The 13,998-nt window shown below is 36.2% G+C and overlaps 1 protein-coding gene across 6 annotated transcripts in view; it reads right to left on the bottom strand.

The window, feature by feature from the left end:
* Positions 1 to 13,998, bottom strand: part of ROCK1 (Rho associated coiled-coil containing protein kinase 1) — an 85,799-nt gene that overhangs the window by 16,015 nt on the left and 55,786 nt on the right. For 5 of the 6 annotated variants that reach the window (XR_007888601.1, XM_051610476.1, XM_051610475.1 and 2 more), the window contains 8 exons: positions 13,483 to 13,667; positions 12,757 to 12,826; positions 11,284 to 11,378; positions 9,301 to 9,466; positions 7,131 to 7,224; positions 5,595 to 5,683; positions 5,162 to 5,350; positions 4,472 to 4,637 (listed from right to left, as the gene is read on the bottom strand). Coding sequence is in view for 5 of the 6 variants with exons in the window: in XM_051610476.1 (XP_051466436.1) it covers positions 4,472 to 4,637; positions 5,162 to 5,350; positions 5,595 to 5,683; positions 7,131 to 7,224; positions 9,301 to 9,466; positions 11,284 to 11,378; positions 12,757 to 12,826; positions 13,483 to 13,667 (1,054 nt within the window). In the remaining variant the exon portion in view is untranslated. Of the gene's footprint in view, positions 1 to 3,472; positions 3,519 to 4,471; positions 4,638 to 5,161; positions 5,351 to 5,594; positions 5,684 to 7,130; positions 7,225 to 9,300; positions 9,467 to 11,283; positions 11,379 to 12,756; positions 12,827 to 13,482; positions 13,668 to 13,998 lie in introns of those variants that run through there. The other variant, XM_051610478.1, reaches the window with a different exon arrangement.

The following is a 13,998-nucleotide window of genomic DNA, read 5'->3' on the forward strand; positions in this document are numbered from 1 at the left end:
AGAATTCCATGAAGGCTGCAGATCTTATCATTATCTCTGAATATATTTTAAAATGTGGATTTGCATTCCCAACATCACCATGGTTAGTATTCATATTTCAACAAGAACTCTCTTAACATTGGAGACATCAACTGAGACATGAGCTGCTATCTGAATCAATGATCAATAATCAGCAGTGAGAGTTACAAAAAAAGCTTAGAGCTGAACACAAGGAAAATCTTCCTCCAAGTCATGATCTTTCCCATCTGGTGAAGTAAAAGCCTAAGAACAGCCTGGATTGTCTAAACAAGTCAGTCTGTACCTTAGGAGCAGCATATAAGTAGCCCTGGAAGCTACCAGAACTTGGGGGGGTATTTAGCTCAACAACAAACAGAAAACACTTCCAAGTAAGATGCAGCTGTAAGGTGTGTTGCCATGTGAATTCTCTGTATCTACCTTTAAATACAGAAGAATTTTCCTTATTTTTTTCTCAGTATTAGGAATCCATTTCAGTATTACCTTGAGTTTAGTAAAAGAGTACAAAACTTTCTGACTCGAAAATTTTGCAAGATGCTCTTCCTGAGGAATTCTACTCTTCAGTGGCTGGCAACCTAAGCTCCCTGATTAGACTAGACACTACTCCGTATCTTGAACCTCTCTGGCATACAGGAGCACAGTGGAAAATGCCTCTGAACCAGGGGTCTCTCTGGAATTCCACCAACATTACTGTCACACTGTTTCATACCAAGTTTCTTCTCAATTAAACCAGAGACTTCCCAAATTACAGAATCATAGAATCATAGAATCCTAGGGGTTGGAAGGGACCTCGAAAGATCATCTAGTCCAACCCCCCTGCCAGAGCAGGGTCACCTAGAGTACATCACACAGGAAGGCATCCAGGCGTCACCTACCTGAAGACAAACAACTCCACACAACTAAATTGTAGCAAATGAACTGCTGTGGTATGCCACCTTCTGTTTTGAAGACTAATTACTTGGTTTGCAGAAGAATAAGTATGTGCTGCATAATTTCCTCTTTCTGTGGAATGGGATATTTCTGCTTTGAAGACTGGCTTTTTTTTTCCCTCCTTACAACGCTAGTGCACTCCTTCTCTGCCCTCTACTTGGCTCTTTGACAAACATGTGAAATCTGACTATACCAATGTCACTTAATCTCTCTTAATTACGTATATTAAGATCCAGATCAAATCAGAGCCTCTCTCTCAAAAAAGCAGCATTCACGGACATGCTCTAAGCATAGAAAAGTCCTGGTATAATGTATTAGAGTAACACCAGCAGCACAACTGCATTAAAAATCAGAGCTATGTGTAGAGAAAAGGGCAAAAAAGAAGACAAGAAAAATGGAAGGCTAGTGAAAAAGCAATAGTTATGAGAGGTCATGAAAATAGAAGACAAAGAGGAAGACCAAAAGAACTTCCAGTAATCGTGGTGTTCTAATTAACAATAGAAAAATAACAGCTGACTTGAAAAGATCTTCACACACCAAAATTTCTGTCCCAAAATTGAAGCAGCATGTCATACAGCCAGAAGCCTGACTTACACATGCCTCCACAGGTAAAACTGAAAATAACTTACCTTAATGAAGCAAAGAAAGAGCTTAATCCTACAGTCTTTCCAAGACCTAAGACACAATAGGGTCATACAGACATACTACTGTGCTTAAGAAGAAAACAGGGAAGGTGTCTATGCCCAGATGGAGTTTTCAGTATAGCACACAAAAGCCGTTTTGCTGAAAATAATGCCGTCCCCCAAAGGCTGCTATCGGACCCAACACTATTCAGTATCTTCGTAAGTGATCTGAATAATGGGATCAAATGCACCCTGATGAAGTTTGCTGATGACGCCAAACTGAGTGGGAAAACAGACACTTCAGAAGGTAGAGCCACCCTGCAGGAAGACCTGGCTAGGCTGGGAGAGTGGGCTAACAGGAACCTTAGGAAATTCAACAAGAGTAAGTGTCATGTCTTGCACCTGGTAAAATGTAATCCAGGAGTGCAGCACAGACTGGGATCTACTTGGCTGGAAAGCAGCTTTGTGAAAGGGACCTGGGAGTCCTGGTGGAACACAAGCTCAATATGAGTAAACAGTGTGCTGCTGTGGCCAAGACAGCCAACAGTATGCTGGTTTCATCAACAAGGGCATCACCAGCAGAGATAAGTCATTCTCCCACTGAGTTCAGTGCTTGTCAGGCCACACCTGGAACACAGTGTTCAGTTTCAGTGCCCACAATACGAAAAAGATGTGGATACAGGCTGGAGAGGGTCCAGTGGAGAGCCATGAAGATGATGAAAGGACGGGGAAACCTGCATGAGAAAAGACTGCGAGAAATGGCTTTGCTCAGACTTGGGAAAAGAAGGCTTAGGGGAGACCTCAACACCATGTTCCAGTTTTTACACAGAGTCAAACGGAAAAGATGATGGGTGATGAGTGCAAGTACTCCTGGAGAGGTTCCGATTGGACACCAGAGGAAAATTTTTCACAATGAGAACAAACAGGCACTGGAATAATTTCCTCAGGGAAGTGGTGGATTCCTCAACATTGGACACTTTTAAGACTCAGCTGGACAGACTTGCTGGGCCATCTTGTCTAGATGGTGCTTCTTCCAAGAAAGGCTAGACCAGACTGTCCTTGAAGTCTCTATGACTGCAATTATATGATTCTATGAAAACGGCTGAGAAGGAAAATGTGAAAGTTCAAAACTACACTTTTCTTTAGAATAAATTTAGTCTCTTTTCTTGTAGAAAAATGTAAGCTCTCCATTTACAAGAATTCAGAAACTAAATAAAAAAACACAAACTACAGTGTTCTTAATTTAGGAGACAGTTAAAAAATAAGGCTTGATTCCAAATAGTAATTTTAAAGGAAGAAAAAACTGCTTTGGTAAGTAAAAGCTCTGATTTCTTTTTTACCCCCATTCATTGGAATACACTGAGAATTAGTATCTAAAAGAAAGCTCTTGAGAAGTACTGACAGTTCAGAAACACCAGAGGCAGTTCCTAGCAGATAACAGCTGAAAAAAAAAAAAGTTCCTTCATTAATCTAATAGCTCTAAGAATTCCCTATCCCAAGTTTCAAAAATGTGTGGAGGTAACAGGACAGGGTTTAGTTAGCATGGTGGTATTGGGTTGATGGTTGGACTTGATCTTAGAGGTCTTTTCCAACCTTAATGATTCTATGATAAGCTTGGCCCAGATCTTTTTGAAAGAAGAAAAAGTGACATTTACTTTACAAGGTGGCAAATGCCCAAGGGTTTACAGATCAAACTTTGAAGTGCAAAAGGCCTCTTGGGCAGAATGGAAATTGTGAAGAAAAGGATACAACATTATCTGAATGAAAAACTATTCTATAAAATAACTAATTTACATATTAACTAAAAAGGAAATCTAAAAATATGCTAGGGGAAGACAGTACACAAAAATAAGGCACAGAAAGGAGTAACTACACAAAAACATATACAAAGTCTCGTAACCTACCTGAGCGCACTCTAAGATCCCTGGGAATACTCTAGAATGTGGCAATCTGAGCAGCATGAAGTGCATTAACAGGAAAAGAGACACCTAAAGTGATTCTGTTTATTTTTATCTAACTGCTCATCCACTGAGGTCTTAAAATACCAACATGGTATTCTACTTTTGTATATCTGAATATATTTTTCTACAATAAAAATAAGACAAGCATTAATTAAGAATGTCACAATTAATAATAACTACCTAACTATATATAAAAAAAATAACCTAGTGCCAACATATGGAAATGGTTAAGCACAGCATTTTTACCACTAAAAAATGTTTTCTATATCTAAAGATACAGAAGTCGATCATGTGACAGTACTGATTAAACTCTTGAAACACTGGAGAGGGAAGAATCACTAACCAATGTTAACAGTACATTTCAAAATGCATTGCCTGGAACTGACACTACATGGAAATGGCTCACTACACTGCACTATATATTCTTATTTTAATCTGCTAAATCTGAATACATACAACCATTAATGCATTTGGGAAATTCCTACAATTATTTTTCACGTTGGCATTACTGTCACTTGTCACAAAGGTGATACATGACTGTAAGAACAGACAAGACCAAGGCAACTTTGCATTCAAGATACAAAATACAAACATGATATTGTGGAAGGGTTGGCCCTATATTATTTATATTAACTGGACACTGCAAATTGCATACACTAGGCTCAAACAGCAGCAGATGTAAAGATACTCTTTCCACAGAAGTGGATAAAAATTAAGCTAATCCCAAGCCGTTCAGTGGGAGGAGTGATGTGATAAGAAATTAAGACTTAAACATAAACAGCTAAGCTACAACATAACAACAACAACAACAAAAGGAAGTGGACATGTGATATAGAAAGAAACAGCCATATAATTTTAAAGGCAGTAACTTGTTTGAAACAATACCTTCCAAAACTATGTGTATGCACAAAATCAAGTAGTTCAAATATGCTTTTCTCTTACCTGAAAGATTTCCATCTGTTTCATCTGGCTGGAGACTAGCAACACTGGTAGAATCCATTCCTTGCTGCAGGTCCATAATTTTCCTTCGTAGTTGTTCTATGTCACTCTCTTTACTATCCAGCTGCATCTGGAGCTCATTCCTGTACGTAGATTCTTCTGCTAGTTGCTGCATTTATATACACATGCATAGTTACTGTGATACCAAAGATAGGGCAGCAGAATATTCTGAAAACAAAACTCAGTACTTTTTTTTAATTATCTCTAGATACTTTTGATAGCATTAGCATAAATTATTATAGTAGAAGTGTTTGCTCAGCCTTGGGAAGGAGTTAAATATTAAAGATCCAGCAATGCATTTAAGTACAGAACAGTCTGATTAATCCATTAATTACTGCTTGCTTTGAAAGGGAGATCACTTAACAGTCAAATAAACTGCATTAATAGTATCCTACACAGTAGCCAGTTTTCAGTCTTCCTAATATATTAGTAACTTCTACAGTTAAGAATTTAGGAAGAGGAAATTAATGAGAACAAGCACAACTGCACAGTTGCCAAGTTCTCTGCCTCACTAAAATTTTGTAGCCTAGAACATCTGGAACAGAACCTGTAATTTTTTCAAGTAGACTATGAAATGCACATTTTTCCTTTAGAGAAAATTCCATAGTGTGACAAAAAAACACAAGATTTTACCGCTTGCATTTCATTGAGCTCCTTTTGATATTTCACTACCATCTGGTTAAACTTCTCTTTTTCTTGATTAAGCTCTAATTGGAGCTTTCGGTTTTCCTTCTCTTTCTTCCTCAAATCTTGCATGTTAGCTTTCTTCCTGTCTATCTTAAAATCTTTCCGATTCATTATCTCAGCCAGTTTGTTGACAGCCTGTTAAGAAATAGAAAAAGGAAAACCAATAAGAAAAATTACATATGCAAGCACGTTTAATGCAAAACTTCTAAGTTCAAAACTTAATCTTTCAACTGTAAACATCAATAATGCACTTTATACATCACAGTTAATACAAACTTTCTCAAAGAAACTAAGATTTAGTTGCACAAAAAACTATAAACAGAAAATACATCTGATACGCAATGTAATTATTTGTATTATATTGCATTAAAAGTTATACCTGTGTCTTCAGAGTTCTTTCAGTGTTAATGCTCTTCTCATAATGCATTCTAATGTTATTGATTTCCTCCTCTTTTTTCATTTTGTATTCTGTTAAAATAATATTCAACTTTGAAATATTTTAGGACAAGGTAAAAAAGTTCTAAGCTTAATCACTTCTGTAATTTCATCTATTTTTTTCCACCATTTTCCTGTTGTGTCACTTAATATATAAATTACAGTTTACAACGATAAAAGTTACTGGTTTAATGCTACTGTAATGACAGAAAATTAGTAGAAGGATATATTAGAAAGACACCAAGATGGAATACTAAAGCAAATGTATGTATTTTTGTTTCCTGGTGATGACTAAGTTTGTTGTCCCACTTCCTTCCTGTTTGCACTATCAAAAGTGTTTCTGAGGTACCAAAAATTCTTAAGTCAGTGCCCACACTTATTAAGACTGATATGACTGGACTTCAATTCAGTACAGATTCTCAAATCAGGCATAAAGAGAACATGGGGGAAAAAGATTTTCTTTAAACAAGCAGTGACGTTCCCCCCATCCACTAGTTACTCAATTCCTCCAATTTTTCTATCACACTTCCAGTCTGCTCATTTGTTCCCAAAGTTTCTAGAAGTATGCGTTTCGATAGTAAGGATTTATCCACCCTAACTACAAACAGCGAAAGAGCAATTTTCAAGTACGTAAATATAACAAACTGCAAGAACTAAAAAATACTGAAAACTGCTTACTCATCCAAACCCTGCTAATACAGAAATGCAGAACTAAGGGAAAACATTTTATATGCCTTCCTGCCTATACAGTGTTTGTAACAACATTGGTAACATAACTGGTAAGGACTTTACTCTCATAGTCAACAGACATTAAAGCATGCATTCTGATTTTATAATGCTTACTTAAATGGAGAACCAGGAGAGTAAACTGAGTAACAGAGTAACTTCCCATATAGTCAGAATGCATGTAAATAGAATGTCAATCCACTAACATGCATGAGAACACGACTTAGATTCTGCATCTAAGTGATATCTTCAGGAAGTTGAAATACTGATACTGCCTTACTGTAAATACTGGAGACAGAAACCAAAACTTCAATAAACACATTGTGTATAATACGAAAGGAGTAAAACACTCTTCCTTAATAACCTTCGTGCACACACAAAAGCATGGATGGCAGACAGGGAGTAGAAAGACAATATATATGGATGAGCAATCCCGGACACACATTCTTGACTATGCCTGCAGGAACTTAGTGATCACTTGCAGAAACCCACATTTTCCTACCTACTACAGCTGAGATTTTAATCATTTCAATGATAAAAGCAGTCCACGGAAATAAAAGCAACACAGTAGAAAGATAAGCAATTTACATGGAAGATATATTTTCAAGATTTAAACATAGCCTTATTTTTCATCAAGCCCAAAGTAACAGGGAAGATAAGCAGCAATGTCTTCTCCCATTTCCATTTTGCCACATACGCTTCAGATTCAATTGTGCTTCACAACAGATTAATTAAAACTCCAAACGTGACATACCTTCCTCCTGTTTCTTAATTTTTTCACTGATCTCTGAATTCTCCTTTGTTATTAAAGCAATGTCTTTGGTTAATGTGTTATTAGTTTCTTCCAGCTAAATGAAAACAAACACATTTTAAAATAAAGAACTTGCCATAAATTCTAAAAAAATTGGTAACACTATTATTTCAAATACTCTTAAATCTACAGCAGACATTAATTTGGAACTTCTTCAGATTATCTATTAAAAGAAAACCTGTTTAGTTTTCCAACTGGAATTTTTTAAAAACGGAACTTTGAAGCCATCTTCATTTACTAGAAGGCTCAAAATTCATCTGTCCCAAAATTACTATTTTTTTTTAAATGATCTCAACAGAACTGACAACACTATAGTGTGTCATGAAAAGCTCAACTCAAGCAAAATTAGATAGTCAGTTATTAAATGCGGCAATTTTCAGTGAATCTATGGTACTTTGGAAGAACCGGTCACCTAGCGGCCTGATCCAGAAAGAGAAGTGACTGATAGAAGATACAACTCCAGCATTCAAGGCTAGACTAGATTCTTGCCAACTGCTGCTAAGTAATTGTCATACATCATAAAAACAGGTATAAATCAGCATAAAAAGAAAACTTAATTTAGTCTAAGTCAAATAATACATAAGTAAGTATGTACACAGGTCTGAAAAAAGGGAATTCAAACCATTACACTTTGAATGTGTGAGCTACCAGAATACAGCCAGGATAACTTTGCTAATCACTTAACAAATATGTATTAAAACCAGACAGAACTGCATTCCTGAAAAAAGGCTTTATTTGAGCCTGTGTAAATTATTGTGTATTGAGCTGCCTGGCAAAATTATCAAAATATTTGAACCAACAAACATATTAGCAAGAAGGTATCCCTTCAAGGCCATTGAGAGATAGTCTTGTAAATGCTTCTTCAGAAATGGTGGCATTCTGGAAATTTCATGCTTATGAAAGAAAACACAGGTAACAAACACTTCTGCTGCTGTCTTTACACAGAGATGGAACACCCACGGTAGCACTAACAGAAGGCCTTGAGCTACTGACCTGAGTTCACAGGATCACAGAATGGTTTGGGTCAGAAGGGACCTTCAGGATCACCTAGTTCCAAACCACCAGCATAGGCAGAGACACCTCCCACTACATCAGGTTGCTCCAAGCCCCATCCAACCTGGCCTTGAACACTTCCAGGGAGGGGACACAGCCTCCCTGGGCAACCTGTGCCAGTGTCTCACCACCCTCACAGGAAAATTTTTTCCTAATGTCTAACCTAAATCTACCTTCTTTCAGTTTCGAACCATTACCTCTTGTCCTATCACTACACAGCCTTGAAAAAAGCCCCTTCCCAGCTTTCCTGCAGGCCCTTCAGGCACTGGGAGGCCACTGTAAAGCCTCCTTGGAGCCTTCTCTTCCTCAGACTGAACAGCCCCAACTGAACAGCCCCAACTGTCTCAGCCTGTCTTCATAGCAGAGGTGCTCCAACCCTCTGATCATCTTTGTGGCCCTCCTCTGGACTCACTCCAACAGCTCCATGTCCTTTTTGTGTTGGGGGTGATTTATGCTTATAGTTTTACTGAAGTTTTACACCCTCAGAATTCTTAAGAAAATCCGCTTAGCCGACAATAAATGAGAAGAAACAATATTAATAAGTTAACTGTGCAAAATATGTTTTGTTATTTGAAATTCCTCAGTTAAGACATTCATCAACCTGATATTAATACTCAAGAGCTATGCTACAAAATACCATCAAAATCTACAGTATGGGGTTTGTTTGTTTGTTTAAATAGTTTACCAGCAGGAAGAAATTAAAGATTCAAAGGTGTGTGATTTTTTTAAAGAACAAATAACTTTGCAATAAGAGACTAAAACAGCTTCACAAATTTAAAAGATTAAAGAAATACACTGGGCAACGACAAGAAGTTATTACAAAACGCTTAACAACTGAATTGTAGTAATTTGCTGGATTTTCAATCCGGCTTCACTTCTGACTCAGCAAGTCTGCCTTTCTTTGGGAGTTCACATGATGGGACTTAAATGTTTAATGTACCAACCTAGTGCAAAATTCAAATACTTAAATTAGGACCATAACAATTTTATAAATTAAAACAAAAATATAAATTTCCATTTCCAGCTGGAGGTTATAGGTGCTTACAGTGGAAAAACTTACCCTTCTTATGATGCTGTCCTTATCAGTCATTTCTTGCCTATGTCTTGATGCTGCTTTTTTGCTTTCCTGACTCAGTTCAAAATACTGTTCTTCAAGGAGTGCTCGTGCCAACCGTTCCGACTCAGCTTTGGTTTCAGCTAAATCCAACTGGGTAGTGAGCGTTTCTCTGTGAAAAGGACAATAAGATATTGCTCTCCTATGAAAAGCATTCCAAATTCTCAGGAAGACTAACAAACCCATATTACACCATTCAGCTAATTATAATTATTTTAGTTTCTTAAGAAAAACAAGATTTACAAAACCACACTCTGTACAATTGTACCTTTTGATGGTCCACACAAACTAAAGCAGCAGCTTTACTATAATCCAACTGAAATTCCACACAGCCATGAAACACTAACCCTTAGGAAACCAGATGTCAAATTCTCCTGCCTTTGAGGAATAAAAAATAAATTGCATGTACAGTATGGTCCATCAAAAGACACTTATCCCTATCAGTATAATCTATTTTTTCACACAATATTACTGCTTATGAAGATGCGAGCTCCAAACTGTTTGGCCAATAAGGATAATGGCATAAAGCTTCTGAAAACATATAGTGGCTCTATGCAACCTTTCACAGAAAGGCCTGCAAACTCTACAGCCTGAGAGGCAAAGGGCAGTAACTTACGTGTAGTATCTCATTAATATATACATACATTCTAATCAGTTCAGCACATATGCCAAACTTGCTTGGAACACAGGCAGAGCTCCTATATGTTTGCCTGCAAAGGAACCCACATAAAGCATGGTGGCCAGTCCAGCAGCCACAAGTCAGAGGTACCCAGTACCATGTGACACAGCCCACAGGATGCTGAGATAGAAGAGGCAATACATTACTGCAGTGCAGGCTCATGACAGATGCCCTTCCTGCACTACAAAATAAAAATAAATTTATGCAATGAAGTATGTATTGCTTTGGAGTCCACTGATTTGATACACACGTAGTAGATATGGGTCCCTACTATTGAAGTACACTCAGTTTGTCAGAATTCCCATAGCTGTATATAGGTGAAAAATGATGATAATGAACACAAGACTGCGCAAAGCAGTGAGAGAACAGAATAAAAAGAATCTACAAAAATAAGTAAGAAAACAGAAAAAGAAACAAACAAGAAGACTAGTGTCTTCTTCCTCCCTCTTTTCAAGTTTTATACTACTCCTGAACAACTTTGCATAGAAAAGTATTTTCCTCCAACATCATATTTATTAGCTTAACATCTTTTCTTTGTCCATTTCTTAGTGCACTGAAATGCATCATGAACACTGTACATAACTTCCTCCCTTTAGATTGCTCTGCAATGCTGATGCTCAGCTAGAACAAGAGACCCAAAGTTTAGAAGAAACTCTACTTCATGCATAAGGCTACAGTCTCCTCCTTCAGAATGAATACATATTAAGTTAATTAATTGAAAAAACAAGCTTACTTGCTAACTTAAAAACAATGTATCACAATTAATTGTTGTTGGATTAACTGATTTTGCTGTAATCAGAAGTATGCTAAACTTTGAAATATATTGAAATATAAGTATTTTCCTTATATTTTCTTCAAGTTGTCTTATTTCATATAGAAATATACCAAGTAATTATCAGGACAATATAACAAAATTTTAAAAGTTGTTAGACAAGCAAGATGATTACCACAAACTGCAATGTTTTTTCAAAATTTTTCATCTTTCTCAATTCTCAGAACTCATCATTCTTCTTCCAGACATTATAAATGGAGTCCAATCCATTTGTATAACTGTAATAAGAACCATATTTGGCTCTGTGAATCAGTATATGTAACATCCTCGGTATTTGTCATCTTACAAGGTGTTATGTACACTTTTGAGACCTTCTTCTGAAGGAATTAAACATTTTCAGTCTGAATCGAAATCCTCATGAGTGAGACCATACTATATGGAAAAACTTTTGTCTATTTGAGAAATGCAATGGGCATACTTTTCATTTTGCAACTCCTGCATTTTTCTTTGAGTTTCTTTATTCTTTTCATCAATTTCCTCTTTCAGCTCCTTAACCTGAGTTTTGTAAAGTGTCTGCAAAAGAAAGCATAAATAAAAGAAATTAATTACTTAAATTCCATACTGAAATTCTTCATTTTTTGGATACTAGTTTGCTTGAATCTGTCAAATCCCAACACACCAGTACTGTCTTTAATGGAATTTCCTCCTTCCTGCCTGTACAAGATGCTCCTTTCATTTCCCTTGTGTAGTTTTCCATTTTCTACTCTGTTTTCCTATATAGTTTTACAATCACACCTGCTGACAAAAGAGAAGGAAGGCACTAGGACACAACTGAGCAAGTCTCATGGAGACAGCATGACAAAACTTCATCCTCTTGTGGCACCACTTAATGTCTTAAATGTTCGTCAAACAAGACTAATACTGTTCCTATGCTCCTACTATTGTATTCTGTTCATAGTCATGTATATTTTCTCTTAGACTGCAAGTTTTTTATGCACAGACTTTGTCTTAATAACTGATTCAACAGAGGTCTGTCTGACATGAATTACTTCATTCTTAATTACTATATTGTTATTAACACCACCAGTAATTCTGAAAGATAAAATTCGATCTTCTGTAGTAAAGTACTTTTGTTAAATATTTAGACTGAATTACAAATATCTTAACTACATGCCAGAGGAAAAAGAGAAAAATGAATTAAACACAACACTCCAGATCTTATTTGGAGTATGTTATGGAGAAATGCACAAAAATCTGTAACACAATGAAATTACAATCACATGCAGTTCAGTAAACACAAACATTTTTACTGCACCTTCAAGGAAGAAGTTAATTTTAAAAGTACTTTGCTAAGTGAAACGAAACTATCCATATTCACAAATGTATCTGAAGTTCAGCCATTATGGAGCATCTCATGCTGTTGCTTCTTTTCACAGAAATGAAACAGATCAAACTAAATCTGTGAAATACACAATTTGGCTATCTGGAGTAGGAAAGAATGCTCTTTATGGACTCAGGTGCAGAGAATGTATCTTTTTAGAAGGATGACAAATACTTGCAAAATGCTACTGGATGTATGTTTCTTAAATATACTTGTGATAGATCAATACAACGAAATACATTCCAGTAAGCATGCAGATTTGGAACTCTCTACAAAGTTTGCAATTACGTCAGAAAGCATCTCTTTTCCAACCCCAAAAGGGGAACTACTGCGATGAACAATTCAGGTAGGAGTTACTCATAATACATTAGATTTGACAAGCAACTACTAAGTAATATTAGGCAGACTATCTAATGTTCTCTCATTTTTTGTTCAATGTATTTTAAGCATGATTTTGTGAATTACTGATTTATGTCAGATTATTATTTACATTCAAAAAATTTCAGTATGTCAAACTGTTCAATGATTTCATGTCAAGATACAGCACTCATAATTCTTTGCACGTCTTACCGAAAAATACTGCTCAGCTTCAAGCTGATCCTGAAGCTCACGCATTTGACCTTCATTTCCTCTGTACTGTCTTTGAAGGAATACGAAAGGAAAAATGTAAATACTCAGCTACCAACAAATGACAATTTCTAACCAGAACAGCACCTTATGAAGGTTTTACAGTTGGTGCACACAATTTCACAAAGACCAACAGTTTTCTGTATCCTAAAATTCTGATTTAATTACATTCTTAATTCTATCCTGATGATCCTTTCAGCATGTAATTTAGAAGACAAGTACTCTAAATGGAGAAATGTTAAGTCAGCATAAGGAAGATATGACAGAAGTCTAACTAAGAAAAATGTTTCAGTTAGCTTAAGAAACATTAAAGAATGAGGTAGTTAAAGGGAAAAAAAGCTATTGATTTCCATGTAGTAAAACTAAGTCACATATGATTTAATAAGCAGTGTCACAGTCAATCCATAAATAAGTCACTCAAATAAAAGTGGCATATATGCCTTGACACTGAATGATTAGCCAAGAATTGTTCTGCATCATAGCTCATGACAAAAATACTACAACACTGAAAGCTACAAACAGAAATCATAACATGCAGCTAAAAATATTCTTTTCGTTTAGGAAAAAATGCCTACATGCCAGAGAACTTTTTTTCACTAACAGGAACAGGCAAAACAGTACATTTATAATTAAGCAACATTTTCCATTTTACTTCAGATTTTTACTTACTTAGCAAGTTGAGCCAACTCAAATTCCAGTAGTCTCTTTGCTTCTAACAATGTATTGATTTCCTGTTTCAGCTGCTTCTCAGAACCCTTCAAGTTATCTGCTTCAAAAGCTTGTGTCTTTAATTCATTTTGTGCCATTATTCGTTTATTGGTCTCTTGTTCTAGCTGCAGTGTTAGATTCTTTACCTAAACGACAAATTTTTCAATTTAGGAGCGTTTGTTGACCAACTAATTGCATGTGGTTGAAAGTGTTTCATATATGGATTATTTTATGTCAAACAACATTGCCTAGATGCTACATATTGTACGATGTGTCAAAATATTCCTGTATCTCCAAACACTTCAGTGCAACAATCGTACAGATCGTTACAGGATGTATTGATATGACACTGCATGATGATAAACCTTCCCCATACTCAGCTTACTTCAAAGTCCCCAAACAAATGCTTTTCCAGAGAATGAAAACTCAGAATTGCAAACCAATCAGACTACACAGTCAAACCCACAGGAACCTTTT

This window comes from Apus apus, chromosome 2, assembly GCF_020740795.1.
Source record: "Apus apus isolate bApuApu2 chromosome 2, bApuApu2.pri.cur, whole genome shotgun sequence".
Lineage (NCBI taxonomy): Eukaryota > Metazoa > Chordata > Aves > Apodiformes > Apodidae > Apus > Apus apus.